Source organism: Hippopotamus amphibius, chromosome 2, assembly GCF_030028045.1.
Source record: "Hippopotamus amphibius kiboko isolate mHipAmp2 chromosome 2, mHipAmp2.hap2, whole genome shotgun sequence".
Classification (NCBI taxonomy): Eukaryota; Metazoa; Chordata; class Mammalia; order Artiodactyla; family Hippopotamidae; genus Hippopotamus; species Hippopotamus amphibius.
Window position 1 is genome coordinate 137,421,615 of NC_080187.1, and position 20,339 is coordinate 137,441,953.

The window sequence follows — 20,339 nt, forward strand, 5'->3', positions numbered from 1 at the left end:
ACGTGTGGCTTTTCCTGCGGTGTTAGGCTGGGAAAGCTCACTTTCGAGGCACGGAACTCCCATGCCTGAAGCTCATCTTGTGAATGGTGACACATACCAGAATCAGAAAGGATGAGGTAAGATAAGGAGTTTGAATGCATCCCCTTAAAACACTGTCTGTTCTTACCTCCTCCTTAATATTAAATCGTGACGGTTCTTGTCTGCTTCGGTTTGACCGCCTAACCCCATAAACATCAGGGTACTCTTCCCACATCTGTAAAATTAATAGACCACACGTGAATCTTTGTCTCTTGACCCCCATTTACTATTTACATTACTGGAACATGTATTTCAATTTAAGAGAATTCAAATAACTAAATATCAAAAGGGTTGTTTTGTTAGTTTTGTTTATGAGACAAGGACGGACCATCTTTAAAAAGAATAAGGCACCAATATCCTATAACTCATTAAAGTTGTAACCATGCTATTACTAAATGGCTATTAAACTAGAGGGTATGCTTCTTATCCATCGTTAAAATATAAACTTACAGTTGAATAATATGGCAGTAAGAGAACAAATGCTTCTACTGGAGACAAAATATTTACTGATGTATTTTAAGTCCCTAATGCTTTCAGTTGCAGCTTTGACTGCACAAGACTCATATGAAAAACTTAAAAAAATCAGTAGGGCCCCACCACCAACTCTCATTAAATAAGAATCAGTCCAGTTGCATATTTTTTTAAAATTCCTCAAGATGTGTAACATGCCAGACACAGGCAAATCTGATATTTCTAACATTTAGCTAGAAGTTCTCAGAATGAGGCCCACTGGCACCCCTGCTCTAGCACACTTCATTTTACTCTCCAACAGTAGCTAACCCCTTGCCTTTAAGACCTGATTTTTAGTAGCAATCCTCAGCAGTGATCAAAGTTTAAAGAAGAATCGGTTGAAGAGGACATTTTTTTTCACAATAAATTAACACCATTTTATCAATAGATCAATAGAAAAAAATACAAAAGGCTCCTCCTTCTTCCACTTCTAACAATTTAGTCTAACACCCAGCCTTGCTCTCCTTCCCACAGATAGCTACTGATAAGTACGCTGTGTGTTCTTTTAATGACACCAATCACCTACAGGCAAAACGAGTTTACACGGATTGTGGAACACTGAAGCGAAGGCGCTCAACGGGAGCTAAACACACAGAAGAGAGGCCTGAAAGCCCAGACTAGAAATGCGGGTCTGTCGTCGAAATACGGGTGACAGCTAATATCACGGCAATATCTGGAGTGAGGCCAGAGGAGAAGCCACGGGCTGGGGCTCATCATGAAACGTGTGGAAAGTGGACCCCCAAAATGACACAAATGATGAAAGATGATCCAGAAACACATAATGTCACTAAGCCAAGGGAGGACATAATCAACAGTGCCTTAAAAAGGAAAAAAAAAAAAAAGGGCACGTAAGCTGAAGAAAACCAAGGCCTCCAGAGATAACAGGCATGATGTTCTAGGGATAGGCATTTTAGAACTAGAAGCCATGTAATCATGTGATCCAGCACCCTCAGTTTACAAAAGTGAAAAATCCTTCACAATATGAGTCAGAGGACAAAAGGTCCAACCAGGAGTTAGTAGTAACCAAGCGGTAGGAAACCTATAGAAGAGGCAGCAAATGCCGAACTCTGAACAAATTGGGCCAAGAAAGGAAGGCAGCAAAGAGCTTTGCTCTAGCCCTGCCTGCCAACCCCACCCCCACCCCACCCTTTCTGGACCTCTCCTAGAGCTGTAAAATGACTCAATGCAGGTATTTATGGAGCTTTTATTAACTGGGTGGCTCAGTTCTTTAAATGGCACTACATCAATTAGTTTCACCATTTTAAAATATCAGACAGGCATTCAGGCTCACCTGTTGGGACTTTATTACAATATGTACTGTCACGCATATATCCTAAAATCATCTCGTGTTCCTGTTTGTCCTTTTGAGGGCTAATGATATCTAATTCAACTCTTCGGTAAAAAGCTACCGTGTGAAAAGGAAGTGTGCGCAGAAAACAAAGAGCTTTCTTTGGAAGCTCATTTTAGAATAATAATTACTAAAGTGACAATCCAATCATTCTCACTGGCTGGTACATTCATCCACATATTTATTAACTTTTTGGAACTGATCACCTTAACTTTAATATTTCCGCCTAAAGCTGTACTTTCATCTTGAAGTTCAGTCTTATTCCCTTTTATCTCTTTAAAAGAAGTTTTATATATATATATATATATATAATATACACACACACACATATATACATGGTCTTACAGTTAAACTGTGAATGCCAGACAGTGAACATGACTTCAGGAAAGTTTTAAACACCCTATGCAAGTCATGTTTTCTATGGCTTCCTTTACTCTCTGCAAGTAAAGAACTCTCCACTGTACAGAAGAAAGTTCAAAGACGGCCAAGCAAGGCCTTCTGCAGGTACATTTCTGAGTCAAATGACACATTTCAGGAAGACACTCAGGGTCTTTCGGAAATAAGTCACCACCTGAAATGTCTCTTGTGAAAGGTCCCCACACACTGAGCAGGCAACAAGGCACAACACTTGAGTATCTGAAGGTCACTTCTCTGGGGACACCTTTCATTCTCCTATCCCCAACACTACCATCAGCCTTCCCCAGCCTCCCACCAGCTCTTAAGGGTCACTGACCATTAAGCAATGACTACCCTGGGAATAGAAGAACTGAAACAACACAGTTAATTCCAATTCTGCCTCAACAGTTGAAAGCAGTTTTGTTTTTTGATTTCATGATTGTTGAAGCTATTCTGTAGAACTTGCAGGTAACTTAAAATCATTTGGGCTACTACGGAGATCTCTGTGTGCAGATGCAGATTTGTATTTTAGAAGAAAAAATGATTTGGCACAAAGCTTTTAGTTTAAGACATTTCATTTTTAAATTTCTAAAAGTAATTTTTTTATATATTTTCAGTGATTCTAACTTAATTCTCAAAATGGAATTTTAAAAGATCAGCTGCATTTCTTACGACTAACTAGACCAAGTCCCAAAAGGAATGCATCCCAAAGTTTGGGCATCAATGAGAAAATGCTATACGACTCAATTTTTGCCTTTTTGCCTTCTTTGCTGGAAGATTCTTCCATTAAGCAAAGAATATCTACACTGCCCAGGTACAGATAATGTCTTTTCTGCAAGAAGTATTTCTCCTTCCATTCTTCAATGAAACAAAAACTGCCCTTATTCTTGGATTGGGATTACCATTACACTACAGCTGCATTTCACGATAATCTGTGAATGATTTTCTCTGGTATTATTTAGTATTGTATTAAAAATATATATTTTAACCATTTTTTTAAACATTAAAAACCAAACAACAAAAATTTGTCTTTCTGCCCTATGATTTGATGGTTCATGTAATTATTTTCATATAGAGCAGAAAGCAGTCCCCATTTAGATCCACAGATAGTATATTATTAGAAAAGGGGGCTGTAGATGAACGTGCATTATCAAGATACACTACGGAGTTTTCCGTGGGAAACAAAGGTCTGCTAGCTGGTCCTAGCTCGCAGCACATTTGCACTGCACAGCAAAGCCAATACCTTCTTCACATCAGCTATCCGTTCCTTCTTAGAGGCTGGCTTCTCTTTGGCTTCTGGAAGAACCGGCTGGGATTTGGAACCTGCCGACTCGCTCTCAGATTCCGATGGACTCTCCGAAGACTCAGAACTACTATTCGACTCGCTGCCATGTCCGCTTCCCGGATCGCTGCCCTGCTCACTCTCCGACTGGCTGCCTGAGTCTGAACCCGAAGCTTCTTCAGATGCTGAATGACTTAATTAAAAAAAAAAAGATTTAAAAAAATTTAAGAACTGCCACCCACGTCTATTTTAAAATAAAAATCCTAGTGTTAATATGACAGCAGATAGTAATTTGATGATACAAGATCAAACTTTTCAAATTCACTTTTATATTCTGATTTGCAAACAATTATCACCAGTACCATCCTCAGCACTCCTAACTAACAGCTACCATTTCCTGAGCACTTACATGATGCCATATGCCACCTATTTTATATAGATTAGCTTTCTCAAAAGAAAAGGGGGATATTATCTTGTCCTTCATTCAGATGAGGAAAACCGAAGCTCAGAAGTGGTTAAATAACTCTCCCAAGACGACACAGGCAAGAACTGAAACCAGGCCCGTCTGCCTGAACCCACTAAGCCTTACTTTTTCATTATCAGCACCTCCTCCCTCCTTAAGACAAAAGCAAACCAAACCCACACGAACAAACAAAGCACCAACAAAGAACAGAGCAAAACCAAGGCAGAGTCACCCAAAGGGTAAAAAGGCAAAGGAAGACTGGAGGCCACATTTGGCCCCCTTTTTCTCCAATAATTAAAAAGTAATTCACGGGCATGCTGGCAGGAATGAGGATACTTTAAAGAGGAAAGACCTAAAGTTGATGAACTTTACAGGAAAAAAGGTGGACAGCTCACTCGATTCCTCTGCTTAAAAACTGTCTTTTCATTTAGGAGAGGCAGAGCAGAGGAGAAGGCAAGCAGCAACCCAGAACCTAGAGTAGCAAAAACAGAAAGGACCCCAAGTTTAGCAACCAGGAGATAAAAGACATGACATGAAGCCAGAAAGGGTTAAAAAAAAAAGGGGGGGGGGGGGGAGAGGCTTTGTGTTCACCACCACTCCCTTCCAAACTAGAAACGAGGCCCTACCACTTGACAGACACGTCCACAGGATGCACAGGACAGTACACTGGGAAGGGGAGTTCACCCAGATATCCCATGTGATGCACAGCAAGCACAACACAGTGGCGGGGAAAGGCTTTAGCTAAGGCAGCGAAGCAATGGCAGTAAACAGAGGGAAGGGGAGCAGGAGGGGAAGATCATTCACTCGTTGCCGGATCATCAATGCGCTGAGTACCTTACATGTTTATTTTGCTCACTCCCCAGAACAACCCTGTTAGGCATTATTATCCTCATGTGAAGGATGAAAACACTCATGTTTTAAATAAACTGGTCAATGACGAAACTAGAAAGAGCTGAGGGGAGTGGGGGAGGGGAGCAGGAATGCCACCCCAAGTGTGGCTCTAAAAAGCTCATATTGATTTACCACAGAAGTTCAAAGCCTTCGAGACTCAGAAAATAAACCAATCCCAGTTACACAACATCCAAAACCCGTCAGGCATCGCTGCAACAGTGACTCAGTACCTTCAAGGCCTCGTTATACTTACTGACTCCTTGGTGCTTTGCACAGCAAAGCTGACTAGTCCAGCTGACGTGACATCTTAAGTCACTTATTCACCACCTATGACCACTCGGAAGGTGGTCACCAGGCAAGAAGAAAAAAGAGGAAGTACAGTTAAAAAGTTCAGGCTCTGGCCCCCAGGGCTTGGGTCTCCATCCTAGGTCATCTCAGGCCTGTGCCCGCTTTTTAACCTGTGACATCAATCACTGCAAACGTGATGGGAACATCCAGTGCCAATCCCCACCTCAGGGTACATGTGTGTATATGAACATCTCATTTGCTTTGAACTGCCTCACAGAATGAATACACCACATTTATTTAAACTGCCCCCTTATTAATGGGACATTTAGGTTATTTTTAAACTGTTCTCTTAACTGATAAGCTACAAATATCCTTGATACACTTCCATATCTCTATATTTCTGAGTAGAATATTTAGATTTCCAAACTGTTCCCTATAACCAATAAAACTATAAATACTTTTGCATATATGCCTTTGTGTGCAGCTCTGTATTTGTGTTTGTGTAGGAAGGTGACCTCTGGACACATAAGGATGCATACAACACTTTTTAGGTAAAAAAACACATCCATGTTTCTATCAGTCCGTGTCTACGTACACAAATGCATTTTAATAACCAAACTGCTAACAGTGCTTTACTCTGTGGGATGAGTTATTTGAAGTACCTAGTGGATTCCATGAACTACTTACTTTTGCAATTGAAAAAAATAATAATAATAACGGAAAGTCAAACCCAAGAAAAGATAAACATCAAATTTACAATTGCATTTATCTCTGGGGGCTGAGGGAGGCAGATGTAATCAGAAAATGATATTGGTGGGTTTTATGACTGAGGCTGAGTGGTTGAGTTCATTGTTGTTCATTATATAAGTATTAATCTTTTTAATGTTTCAAATGGTTCACAGTAAATCCAGCCAAAAGAGTCAAATTCAAGGCAAGAGATCTAAGTATCTCCAATCCTACACAAAATGAGCTAAAGATATGTGACAGTGAGACCACAAGTTTTTTTTCATCACTTCTGAAACAAGTCAGATTTCAGAGACCTAAAAATAAAGCTCAGGAGGAAAAATGTTTTTAAAAATAAGCCTTGGGACTTCCTAGGTGGCACAGTGGTTAAGAATCCGCCTGCCAATGCAGGGGACACGGGTTCGAGCTCTGCTCCAGGAAAAAAATCCCACACACGGAGGAGCAACTAAGCCTGTGCGCCACAACTACTGAGCCCATGTGCTGCAGCTACTGAAGCCCATGCACCTAGAGCCTGTGCTCGGCAACAAGAGAAGCCACCACAATGAGGAGCCCGCTCACCACAACTAGAGAAAGCCCATGTGCAGCAATGAAGACCCAACACAGCCAATAAAAAACAAATAAAAAATAAATTAATTTTTTTAAAAAAGCCTTAATAAAGTCAAAACTCAATTAATTTGCATACTTCTCCTAGGAGGACAAGTTCCTAAATGTTAAAACAGAAAATGAATATTTAGGAAAAAACTATTACTACCCCTACATTTAAGGCACTGATGGTCTAATTATTCATTCAAAGGACAGGATATTTCCTGAACTATTATGCAAATTCACTATTAATGCCTAATAATAATACTAAATCCTATCAATATTAAATTGTAGCCTGTGATGTTGATTTAGAGTAGGAGATGTGGAAAAGTCCACAAGACTGAAAAAAAGGGACTAATCGAGTTAGTGGATGATTAGTCCTTTAACTAAGCTTTCACCTAAATTAAAGTAACAAAATTACCTGACTTCCAATGGCATTGATAGTTATAAGACAATTAAAAATGAAATTTCCAGGAATGATTATCCCCCATACATACAGAATCCTCATGAAAAATAAGTTTACCTTAAAAATTACTCAAAACCTAAGTTGCAAACATTTTATAATTTCTGATTGAACAATCACCGCAAAAGAAACACAATGCAAAACTAAATAAAAGGGACTCAAGTCAAAATTGGGAGTTTTTCAATTCCAATAGGAAACTGCTTATTTAAAAAAAGCTTACTTCTATTCATTCACTGATAAAAAGGATTTGATACCTCTTCAAAATCCTTTTTGAAGTTGGCAAAAATGGAGTGATTAAGTGTCTCTTACAACTGGACTTTGAAAGCAAGCAGCATGAATAGCTATTGTTCCATTTTTAATCTTTAATCGCCACTTCCCAAATGACCACAAGAGGGCAGCACAGCAACACTTCACTAAAGAGCGTGCCTGTGGGTTCTCAGCCCAAGAGCTGCCATTTCACCACTTACCAGGTCCTGTTTATTTCCCTAAACTTACAAAATGGCTGAACTGCTTGGCAGAGCCTGTTTTTTTTGATGGTGGTGGTGACACTAAATCTGGTAAAAATGCAAAGCAATCTACATCGGAATTCCGTAAAGTGTATTTCCAGACGATGTTCTAACAATAAGAAAATAGCTAATATTTATGGAGTGCTTCTGTGTCATATGCAAACATTCTCCTCTAAGCCTCATCCTCATTTGCCGTAAGAGCCCGGCCCAGGTGTGTGCATATGCCATTCCCCCACCCACGCAGCCTGAATTAGGAAATACCCACCATTATTAACCTCTAAACAGTGTTGCTGTCCCTGTCATAATCGGTTACACAGATTATTAACCACCCCACAAGAGAGTAAGGCCAGACTCATTCCCAGGGTGGTGCAGGACAAGTCCTTCTCAATCACTTGTGTGTCATAAGAGGATAGAAAGGCAAACCTCAAGTCACAAGTTTCTTACTGATTAAAAAATACTGGATGCAGTTCCTTAAATAAATTGAACTGTATCTTTAAGACCTCCTCCACCTCTAGTTCAAGTCCTATGATTCTGAAGAATAAGCTACATTATAAACCAGGCTTAAAGACAAGCAAGAGACTGAGCAAAGAAATTTCAATGTATACACAGCAAACGATTTTTACATACAACATATGAAGAATTACATATCAAAGAAAAATCCAATAAAAAATTAGGCAAAGGAAATGGACACGCAATTACAAAAACCAAACTGCAAAAGCCAATGAACATATTAAAAGGTAATTAAACCTCACTGGTAATTTGGGAAGTGTATTTATAACATTATTGTACACTCATCTGCTTTGCAGAAGTTAAAAAGTCTGATAACATTAAAGGATGATGAGCAAGTAGGGAAAACAGTACTCAGATACCATTATTGAAAAAGTAATCAGTAGAAGCTTTGGAAAGCTATTTGGCATTATCCAGTGTACCTAAAATACGTATGAATCATGTGATTCAATCAGTGGGTATATAACCTAAACAAATTCTCAAACGTGGAAAGTACAAAAACGTTCAGAGCTCTGCTCATAAGACTTTTAAAAAGTAAATAACTTAAATGTTCATGTACGAAAATGCAAAAATAAAATGCGAAATATTCATACTATGCAATTAACTACAACAGTTAAGACTAGGGATGAATCAAATCCATAAATATCAACATGACAATTTCAAAACTATCATATTTTTTAAACACAAAATATATCAATCACATGAACCATGTGCATTTCTAAAATGCCAAGGTTTTTATATGCCAAGTTCATGAAAGTGACCAGGGAAATGGGGTAAACAGGATTTTAACTACATCTAACTTGTCTAAAACTTTAATTTTATTCTTTGAGCTTTTCCGAATTTTTCTTTTTTTTTTTTTTAAGGACTTATTCAGATATAACTGACATACAATAAACTGCATATATTTAAAGTGTACAATCTGATTTTTTTTATTAGTAATGTATATATGGCAATCCCAATCTCTCAATTCATCCCACGCAACCCCATCTCCCTAACCTGCTTTCCCCACTTGTGTCCATATGTTTGTTCTCTACATCTTTGTCTCTATTTCTGCCTTGCAAACTGGTTGATCTGTACCATTTTTCTAGATTCCACATATATGTGTTAATATATGATATTTGTTTTTCTCTTTCTGACTTACTTCACTCGGCATGACAGTCTCTAGGCTGAATTTCTCTTAATTTCTCAAAAAAGAGCTGTGTTTCTAACACTGCAGAACTGGTCAGTATTCTGGAGCAGACCTTCCTAGGATTCGGCCATTCTTTTGGAACTTACTTTAACACTGGGAACGCTAAGGACCCTCTTTTCAGGAAAAGGTACATGTATGAGACAAAAATGCGTACAAAAATACTGTGTACAGTTTCAGAAGATAAAAGGTTTGTAAGTCCCATCAGTAACCACCTCCCCACCCCCACCCCACCCCCCATATTAAGAAACTCAATGGAAAAGGAGGAGAAAAAAACCTACCTTTAATAACTATATTTCTAAAATTCTCATCTGGTGCCAGGCAGAAGTCACCTTTATCTCCATTATGCTACTTCTGCTTCCCAATATCCAATAAACATTTGAGTAGTCCTAAACAGTTTAGGAAGCTTCAAACAAATGAAGTCAGGCATACATACCATTAGGGAAAAGTGAATTATAACAAGAAGCCTGGATAAGATACAAATTAAACATCCATTTTGCAAATACCTATCCCCAATCTGGATCTGGCAATACACTAAGGATTACACAAAAGGCGAGGCAAGCTTTCTACTCAGGTAACAACATGGAAGACTAACCCTTCATGCGTGAAAGGCAGTTACAAGGAGAAAAACTCTCCCTATAATCTACTGTATCAACTGATGTATTTACATCCATTTAGAACCCTGAGGTTGCAGGGACTTGTTTCACCAGGGGTTCTTTCAGCCCTTTGAGTCTTATTTTTCCTTATTAATAACTTTCAGGCTATAGCTTTAGGCTTTTATAAGTTAGGAACTTCAAAGTTCAAAGGAGATTTAAAAGTCCTGCTTGGGATTTCCCTGGTGGCTCAGTGGTTGAGAGTTCACCTGCCAAAGCAGGGGACACAGGTTTGATCCCTGGTCCAGGAAGATCCCACATGCTGCAGAGCAACTAAGCCCTGCAAAGCAACTAAGCCCATGCCCCACAACTACTGAGCCTGCACTCTAGAGCCCATGAGCCACAACTACGGAATCCACATGTTGCAACTACTAAAGCCTGCGCACCTAGAGCCTGTGCTCCACAACAGAAGAGTAGCCCCCGCTTGCCACAACTAGAGAAAGCCTGCATGCAGCAACAAAGACCCAAAGCAGCCCCCCCCCCCCCCAAAAAAAAGAAGAAGAAATCCTGGCTGCTAACCTCAATAGTAAATGTGGAATTTGTGCCCACACTGTCACAGGAAGTGAGTGAAGTCCCTGAATCAGGCCACAGGAAAGGTGAGGACTCCCAAATTTCTTAATGACAGCCAACATTCACTGTGGCAAGCTCTTTAGTGTTTTAGAGCAGTTTCTCATACTTGGCATTATTAATGTTTTGGGCCAGATAATTCTTTGGTGGGGGGGCCCTGTCTTATGTATTGCAGGATGTTTAGCAACATCCCTGGCCTCTACCCACTAGATGCCAGTTGCACCCTGAACCCAACCAAAAATACCTCCAGACACTGCCAGTCTTGCTGGGGAGCAGGTGGTGTCCCTAAGTTGAAAACTAGTATTATAAATGCAGTATTTTATTTAACTCTAACTTCCCCAAGACAGATATACTATACCCTTACTCCTATTTTAAAGACGGAGACACAAGCTCAGAGGTTCCTGCCTGAGATTCTACAGCTAAAAAGAAACAAAAAAGAGACCAAAGTCCTGTCCCATTAGCCCTTATTTCCCAAACCTGTGCAAGAATCGAGGGAGGCTGTTGTTCAACATAGATTCCTGGGCACCACCAGAACGACTGAACTCAAACTTCCAGGCAAGAAGCCTGGCAATGTGTTTAACAAGCACCCCAGGTGATTCTTAGCAAGTAAATTTAAGAACTTAAATGCCTATATAGAGCTAAATTCAGAGGAAACAAACTTTTTAATCAAGCAAGGGAAATGGAACACTGCAAGAATCTGACCCATCACCACCCCCCTCCCTCCAAAGGACAACTTACCAGCCATATACTGCCTCCATTTGAATGTCAAACAGCATATCAACTGGAACTGAAGGTGCCCTCTAATTACGATTTTTGACACCCACCACACTCGGGAACTATGTCCCTAGAGAGGAGGTCTATGGGACAACTGTTCCCAACCTGGCTTTGCAACTGACACACCTGGAGCACTTCTGACAACACTGATTATCTCCCCACCTCCCCTCCCTCCCCTCCCCTCCTCTCTCCCTCCCCTCCCACTACAAGACCCCCAAAATCCAATCAGGTATGGGCCTGGGTGTTTCAAATTCACAAGTGATTCTGATGCAAAGCCTATGTGGGAACTAAGTTTACAACAACAAAAAACAAAAATCAGAAGCAAAGCTCAATCTCTATAAACTGTGGCCAAATCCAAAGTGCATGTGTGGTGCTGCAGTCAGTCAAACTGGACAAGCACAAGGACAAGGTTCTTCTGTTTCCGGCACCCCTTCCACCCATTCCCCTGTCCTCACACTACTCCCAAGCGGTTTCTCAAACTACCCCCAGGGGAATCACTTCACAGGTACAATTTAACTTCAAGCCTACGATGTAAAATTATGGCCTTTTGAAAAGCAATTTGTCTTGGGCATCAATCACCACTGGTTTTCAGCTTTTGGTTTCTTTAAAATGTAAAGTTTTTTAAGATAAACAGAGTACAGAATTAGGCTATAGTTTTAGTCTTTTCCCCAATCACCTACATAGTTTCCTCTTACCCATCTGATCCTGGAGCCAAAGTGCCAGTGTCTGAATCCAATTCTACCCTTTATTCCTCCTCCTTGTGCCTCAGTTTTCTCATCTACAAAAGAAGGGTGATAATCATACCTACCTCACAGACCTGATGTCAGCGTGATTCAAACTAACACATATCAAGGACTCAGAACAAGCTGCAGGTTCCTAATAGGCACTATTGTTAGCAACTACTGAAGCTCTCCAAAACAACACAGTTTTCAGTGAAACATCTCTCAACAATCGTTTCATCGACTGGTTTGATGCTTCACTGAAATGCAAAACTGTAAACAGAACCAGCATAAAGGAATCGGAGAAGTTAACTATAAATCCTAAGTACATAACCCAAGTGAAGGAGCAGGATGACGGGTATAAAACAAGCTCAGCAGGATGCAGGACCACCCGCAGAAGTTCAAAGGAAGAAAGCTCTGTGACAGTTAACCTGGGAATGCTCCTGGAAGGAGTTCACCAGCATTTCTGCTACACTAACCGTCACACTAAATAAAATATACATTCAAAACCCCTTGAAACAGTGCCTGACACAGGGAGCACGCAATAAAATGTAAATCTACTCTGGTATTTTTCTGTAAAATGTTCACCACATTCTATTTTCCTTCACGATAAAATCCAAAACCAAAGCTTACCAGCCACAGCCGGACTTAAAAATAACTCATACAAATGCAATACCCTGAGGTTTATTTTTATATTCTGTTTTCTTATTCTGTTCTTAATGCTGGTTACAATTCACAACCCACTAATGGATGAGAATTATCACTCTAAATAACTGCTTCATAGCACAACCCAGGGCAACTGCTCTAGCCCTAAGCTACCCTTTATCAGCTAGGGGGAAAAGGAATTCTGAATGGAATGCAACTGCATTCAAAGTTAATTCTGGAATCCAAACTTTTGGAGGTCTCTAAAAGGGTTTAAGTAGACAATCACACTAAGGAAGAGAGAGTGCTAGAATTTAAAGCAATTGGGGGTGAAAGAATCCCCTCAAGTATAAACATTTTAAAGGTATGCTACAGCGGGACCTGACATGACACTGAAACGGAAACTTTTCCATCAAGCATGCAACTCCCCCATATCACGCATCCCATCCCTCACTGCTTCCAGACCTCCAAATTCAAGCTGCCCTAAAAACGGAACTGAGAGAATAGGACAGGCAATGGAGAGATGAAGGGTTAGAAAAGAATAAAACAAGTGCTCCATCAGAAGACTTGAAACACATAGGGAAACATGTAAACATGTGGAAGCACATGCAAATGTGAAACACATGGAGAGCTTTTAGAAATTAATCACAGGGGCTGGGCTGGACGTTGGTATTTTTAGAAGCTCTCCAAGGTCTGATGCAGAAAAGAAAAACAGAACTCAATGAACTCATACACCAAAAGTAAAGGAAATGAAGGAAGCAGAGGAAACCCAAAACACAGATCATGAGACTATAGGCCTAACAGAATAAATTGGACATCAGGCATTATATTAAATAAGATAAACACCACTACGGTGAAGACTGGTTAGTAAAAGCAAGCTACAGCCAATTAGATATTTCTTGTAAATATTATTGCAGTTAAATTTGTATCCAGACAGCACTGCACCTTGGTATTAATTACTCACTCATGTACAGCTTGAGAGGGAAATGTGGCAGAGGGTAAATCAGGGCAATAATTACCAGCTCTAGAAGGAGGAAATAAGGCATCTACTCAGAGGGACTGCCAAGAGGAGGGCTATGACTCACACAGCACAAGCTGGTCTAGTCCAGAAAGAATCATATGCTCCCTTCAAAAGGCCGGGTTCCTCAGGGAGGAAAAAAAAAAGAAAAAAATCCTAGGATTAACTGCAAAATAGACCAACTAAAAGAGGACTTGCCTCCTAAAATCATTTTAACAAACCTCTCTCCTAAGTGGCCTAAGCTGACTAAGCCTAAGCCGGCCAGGCAGCATGACATTTGGGATCTTAGTTCCCTGACCAAGGACTGAACCTGCGCCCCCTGCAGTGGAAGCAGGGAGTCTTAACCACTGGACCTCCAGGGAAGTCCCACATCCACCCTTTAAAATTGAGAAAATTCCAACAATACACTTCACTAACCTAAACTGGGAAGACAAGTTTTCAGTACTAAACTAAATGCTGTCCTAGTGCCCAGCATCGTACACAGCTCTTGCCAGGCATGGGAGGAACAGTTAAAGACTTCGCAAATTACAAAATAACTCATTAGAACTGAATCCTAAGTGTAAAATCAAGACTATCTTTAGAATGATGCCTTAGCTGCTGCTCTTCTGCAACATTCTCCCCATCAAAAACATAGTAATCATATTTTCCCCTAAACTGTGGGGACTCTCCAGAAGCTATCACCAAAATAACAAAAATGGTGACCTTAGCCAAACACATTAACATAATGTTGTAGGTCAATTATACTTCAAAAACTAACACAGAGAAGAAGAGATCAGATTTGTGGACCAGAGGTGGGGTTAGGGGATGGGGGGAGTGAGGTGTCTGGGGGGAGGGGGAATTGAATGAAGGTAGCTAAAAGGTACAAACTTCCAGTTACAAGACAAATTAAGTACTAGGGATGTTAGGTACAACATGATAAATATAATTAACACTGCTGTATGTTATACAATAAAGTTGTTTAAAAAGTAAATCCTGAGTTCTCATCACAAGAAAAGATTTTTTTTATTTTTGTATCTACCAGATGATGTATGTTCACTAAACTTATTGTGACAATCATTTCATGGTGTATGTACATCAAATCATTATGCTGTACACCTTAAATTTATACGGCGCTGTGTGTCAATTACATCTCAATAAAACTCCAAGGGAAAAAAGGTGACTCTTAACCCAACGTGTTAAGAACACCATGCTAAACTGGAACTGTTTTGAAAGGTAGCATGAGTGCCTTCCACACACCATGTTCATTTCACCAAGCAAAGCCTTGTCCCCCACCTCCAAAACCCAGTATAGGACCTTTTAACAAAACGATCTCTGCCCCCAGACTTTCCCTATCAATTAGTTTAGACTGATTAGGGGCAAGGTCATAACAGAAATATGTGCTCCAACACTGCGAAATTACTGATAACAAAATAAGCAAACAACAGACCCTGGGCATTTGATAAACTGTGTCAACTTTCGTTTTTCTGACTTTATACCAGTAACACTAAAGTTCCAAAGAAGTAGTAATAGGCAGTCTTGGTGAGGTATGAATTTGAATCGAACGCCCAGTCAGGCTGAATTGCAGGAGGGAAAGATTCAGCTATAGTAACAAACACCAGAATAATAAGTAAGCCAACATAGTTGTCTTTATATGTATCCAAAATAACTCCTGGGTGATTAAAAAGAACACTGTTTCTTCACTAAAGCAACACTCTTCAAGAAAGTCAACTGAGTTCTAAGGCTTTCAGGAAAAAAAAAAGCTAAAAGACCTTTAAAAAATGATGCTCCTACCGAGAATAAATTTACCAAATGTCACACAGAGCAGTCACTTAATTTTTATGTCCAGGAACAAGCTGACTGTGCCACATTTTATGGGAGAAATGATGAGTCTGGAAACAGGTGATTTTAGGAGGTATCTCTCACAATTGTCAGGGGTTTGCTGTATATGGAAGGGGGTAAGTCAACCTACCAATCATAAAATCTGTGAGTTTCACATACTGTCAAGTAAAATTCAGCTCAACTTCCAGATTCACCTCTCAAACAATAACTTGCTAAAATTTTTTATAATTAAATTCCTTATGAAATAGTTTGCCCACCTTCCTGCAATTGCTTAACCTTTACAAAAGATGTTACTCTCCAAAGAGCCAAATATCAATTGGCAACTGCAGGTTTTCGAAACAAGAATCCAAAGGAAAGAAAAAAGATTAATCAGCACTTTTCTTGCCATTTCATGACATTCTGCACACAGGAGGAAAACCCATACACAGAAAGCTCAATGAACAGACCTAATACCCTGGTTCTTTAAAAAGTTAATTGCCTCCAAGTAGCATGCAAATAGCTCACGGATATACTGCTATATCATAATATTCATTTCAGTTCATACAGTAATAATATCTATTACATCTACAACAGAGCAGTTTACATCCTGGCATACGACTGCAGTGTTACTTAATTCTATCTTTTAATTTAGGGCATTTAACAAATAAAATTTTAATACACCTAACCAGAATTCAATCTCAATAAACAGAAAGAAAAAGCCTTTCTTCTTCTTGCTTTATATCCACCTTAAGAAGTTGCTAATATGTTAATCAGCATCAAATTCTATAACTATTTGTCCCTAAAGCTGTTAAAAATTCCATCATATATATTTGAACATATAATTTAAAAATCACTTAGAGAATCTTTGAACAAGTCTATAAAACTGAAAACCCAATTTCACTTAAAGTTTCCACAAAAAGTTCTTCCTAAATAACCAAGACAACACAAACCAACAAAACCAACTAAAAATGTAGTGAATTTTACCTTCTATTAACTTTATTCAGAAACTCACAATACATGCAGGTAAACATCTCTACCTATACTCATAAGTTTCACATCTCTTTCAAAGTACCATATTTAATTCAATAAAAAATTTCTGAACTATTGCCAACTATATGACTGATCATTCCAGAAGCTTAGGAAAAAACTTTTCACCAGGGTACGATTAAGAAAATACCAATATAGTCTTTCCTTCATGCTTAAATTCATTACTTGTGACGAAATTATAAAGTCACGTTGGTAAGCTATGATTTTTTTTTTTAACCAGAAATCCTTGCAAGGGTTTCCAAAGGCAGACCATGAGCATCATTGCAGCATTTAAACAAGTTTACCAGGACTGAATTAAAATTTCCAGAAAGGGGGAATCTGAGAAGTTTCCTAAGATTTTGCCAAGTAACTCCACTATTGGCCAAGCTTTGGGAGTCACCATTCTTTAGCAAGTGCTTTATCACTTAAAAAGAGTTGCTTTCTAACCGTTGTTTGCATAGTAATGGATGCCTATTGCTGTATTCTGTTGTTTAACTTAATATTAGTAACCTAATAATTACTGATCAGGTGAAAAATCTCTAGCTATTTTCTACTTAACTACCCCGTTGTTAATCTTAAATATAAGTCACTTTGCACATACTGACCTGAATTTTTCGCCATCAAATGCCAATTGAGAAAATGTTTGGTACCAAGTAAAAATGCACGGGGACAAGTTCAAATAATCTTCCCTTTGTTTATGAGCCATGTATTAACAGCTCTAACACCGTTAACAAGTTTCAATTAAAATAAAAATATCTCCTTGACAGTGAAACGCTTTTTGGTCTGTGGTAACAAACTCAATAATCTCTTCACAGTGAACACAAAAGAAAAAGAAAAAGAAAAAGAAAAAGGGGGGGGGTGGGGGGAAAGACCCGATAGGATATGAGAGAGAGCGAAAACTGTAAAAACTGGCAGCTTTTCGACTTCAAGGTTTCCGATTAGTGCCTGTTACTTTCTCCAAAAGCAGAAGCCGCTTCTAAAAGAGGAAAGCCATTCCTAGGAATGGGCAAAGAACACACGCTGCAGGGTGGAGACAACCACCAGGCTGGGCGGAGGGCGCCTCCAGAAGCAAAATCGCGCAAGTGAGGCCGCCCACCGGAAAGTCCCAGCCAGCGCTCCCTTCCCCTCCCCCTCGCCGTGCCCCTCCGAGGCCAGCTGCCTAGGCGGAGAAAAACGACCCAGGCTGCGCACGCAGCCTAACGTCACGGCGCTCGCTCCTCCCGGCGCGAGGCGCTTGACGTCACGGGGCGGAGCCTGCCCGAAGGCCGCCGCTGTTGACCCGCTGTTACCAGGCGCGCGCACAGCCAATCCGCAGTCGGCGCCGGCGCCGGCCGGCCTTTGAACTCGGCACGGCAACTTCCTGCTGTTTGGCGAGTACACAGTGCAATGCAGTATGTCTGTCAGCGCTGCGGCACAAAGGAACAGCCATTTTGTGACTAAGCTGGACCTGCACCAAGATGCCAGGGGCTCACAGAGCTGCTGCCTGCGCTAACTACCAAGCTGCCCTTTATTTCAGTACCAAAAGACAAAAAAGGGGGAGGGGGGAGATGTTTTGGTATTTCAAGGTTTCAATTTGCTTTATTTTCAATCTTCTCAAAAAAAATCCCGATTCTTAAGAATTATCAGCATCATAAAATGGCTGCCACTTAAAAAACTCCCTGTTCCAGTTCACAAGCAACTGCATTATGCCAATTTCTAACTATCCCCAGCCCAGCGTTTCAGAGTAACAACTAAAAGGCTGATTAAAAAGATTTTGCTTGCACCTCAGGTTATCAAAATAAAATATGATTCAGAGGCAGACAGTTTGGAGATAAATTTAATAAACTGTTTCAGTTCTTATGATAAACTGAAAACGCAGAGTCCTAGAACACACAGGGCTCTTTGTGTGCACAGTTCCATTCACATTCCCTTCTCTTTCCATCACTTGACATTACTTCAGTTACCCCAAGCTGCAAATTATTTTAGGTAAGTGTGTGGTATACATTTCTATATATATCCATCACTAAAACTTTGTTTCAAATATTTTAAAACTTACAGATAGTATCTTTAAAATCATGTATCTGAAAGTGAACTTTTTTAACCTTCAAAAATCATGATACACAAAGTATAACATACTTGAGCATTAACTGCAAAAGAATAACAAACTTACATAATGACTTTTAAGTATTGCCATTATTTCCAAAAACAGGGAAATACCAGATATACCTAAATTTACACTCAACTCTTTCAGGTCCTAAAGTAAATCTCAGACCAAAAAGTTTACTTGACCTGCAAACTCCTCCCTTCCTCTCCTGTGGCTCAGGCTGCAAAAGTTGATTTTTGTAGTATTCCCTAAACACTAGACTTTATGCCACTGAAACTAGGTCCTTATGGAGAAATTGTGATGGATTAAGGAACCAACTACTAGCTACCATAAGTCATCTTAATTTTAGCTCACTTAAAAATAACAATCTACTACAATAAAACACCACTAACATTCTATAGCTTTACAATTTTAAAAGGAAGTGATGTCATAATTATGTACATGTATTAAGGTACGCAATTTAGGGTAACAGTAATTTAAAACTCCATCTTCTTTTCAAGGAGGCTTTTAAAATATTTTTTGACACTCATCAGGTATATGTATCAAAATATACTTAATAAAAAATACATCCAAAAGTACAGTGCATGCTTCTAGTTAAGTTGCAACCTCATTACCAGTAGACAAATGCATGGCAACTTCCACGTAGTTTTCCAGATCAGAGTATTATTAAAAGAAAGAATAACACCAATTAATTTTTTTAAATTAGAAAGCAGAGTGTGATCAATGATGTTAACCACAAACCTTGCATGAGAAAGCCAAAACCCATGTGAGATATGCAAATCATACACTCAAGGGAGTACCAATTTTAGGTATTGAAACTTTAATAATTTGTCAAAGATTCCTGGGGATTCCTATTTGTTCAAATCACCATCACTTTTCAGAAAAATCAGTTTAGAATTAGTAGAGAAGTTTTCTGTCCTAAATCTAACCTAGGTAATTAATTACATGGGCAATTCAATTCCAAAGACAGCAATCCAAACTATGTGACAACTCAATTTGCAAAAGAATTTGGAAAGGTATTTTTAAAAGCAAGGATCAAATTATTTTAAGTCTTATAAAACAAATAAAAATTCAACATAAGTAATAAACCATGTTCAAAACTTTCAAATTACTAAGCTAATAATATGTATTGTTTATATAAAATTATGAAAGCAAAAGCAAAACTGGGGAGAAAAAAATCATATAACCAAAGTCTTGTTAAATGCATGATTTAAAATTTATAACATTGACAATTCACAGAACACACATCAAGAAATGCATTCATATATACTTTAAAAAAAGTAATATACAGATCATACAACAAAACATCTTTAGAGGCTTTTCACACAACAAAACACCTTAAAGGCTTTATTACTTAGTCACTAATATGGTGAACTCCAACAAATGTGAAACAAATCATGATTTGAACAAACAGTACATTTGTAAGCTTCAGAAGATAAAGCATTCCAGGCGACTCTGTCGAAATAAATCAATAAATTTAAAGCAACTACAACTAAAATGGGAGGATAAAATACTGCATCTACCAACTAGAGAGCATTGTCTGAATATAAGCATACAAATGCAAACCATTAAGTATTTTAAATATAAAATTACAATTATAATCACAGTAACAAACAAAACAGAAGCATATTAATAGTATTCCAATATTTCTGTGGTCACAGGTTTGATTTCATAAATGCAGGAACTGTAATCATCGAGAGTAAAGGTTTTGATAAATCTTATCAAAATTTCCTAAATTGTCAGGAGTATCAAAAGAAATATAGAGTCAAATAAAAATATAAACTGAGAGGCATCAGTCAAAGGGTTCTTTTTGCAA

General features: G+C 39.0%; 1 protein-coding gene across 9 annotated transcripts in view; it reads right to left on the reverse strand.

The window, feature by feature from the left end:
* CHD2 (chromodomain helicase DNA binding protein 2) overlaps positions 1-20,339 on the reverse strand; it is a 116,274-nt gene that overhangs the window by 94,443 nt on the left and 1,492 nt on the right. For all 9 annotated transcript variants that reach the window (XM_057719808.1, XM_057719806.1, XM_057719805.1 and 6 more), the window contains exons 3-4: positions 3,576-3,807; positions 167-253 (exon numbers count right to left, since the gene is read on the reverse strand). In XM_057719808.1, coding sequence (XP_057575791.1) covers positions 167-253; positions 3,576-3,807 — 319 coding nt within the window. The remainder of the gene's footprint in view (positions 1-166; positions 254-3,575; positions 3,808-20,339) is intronic.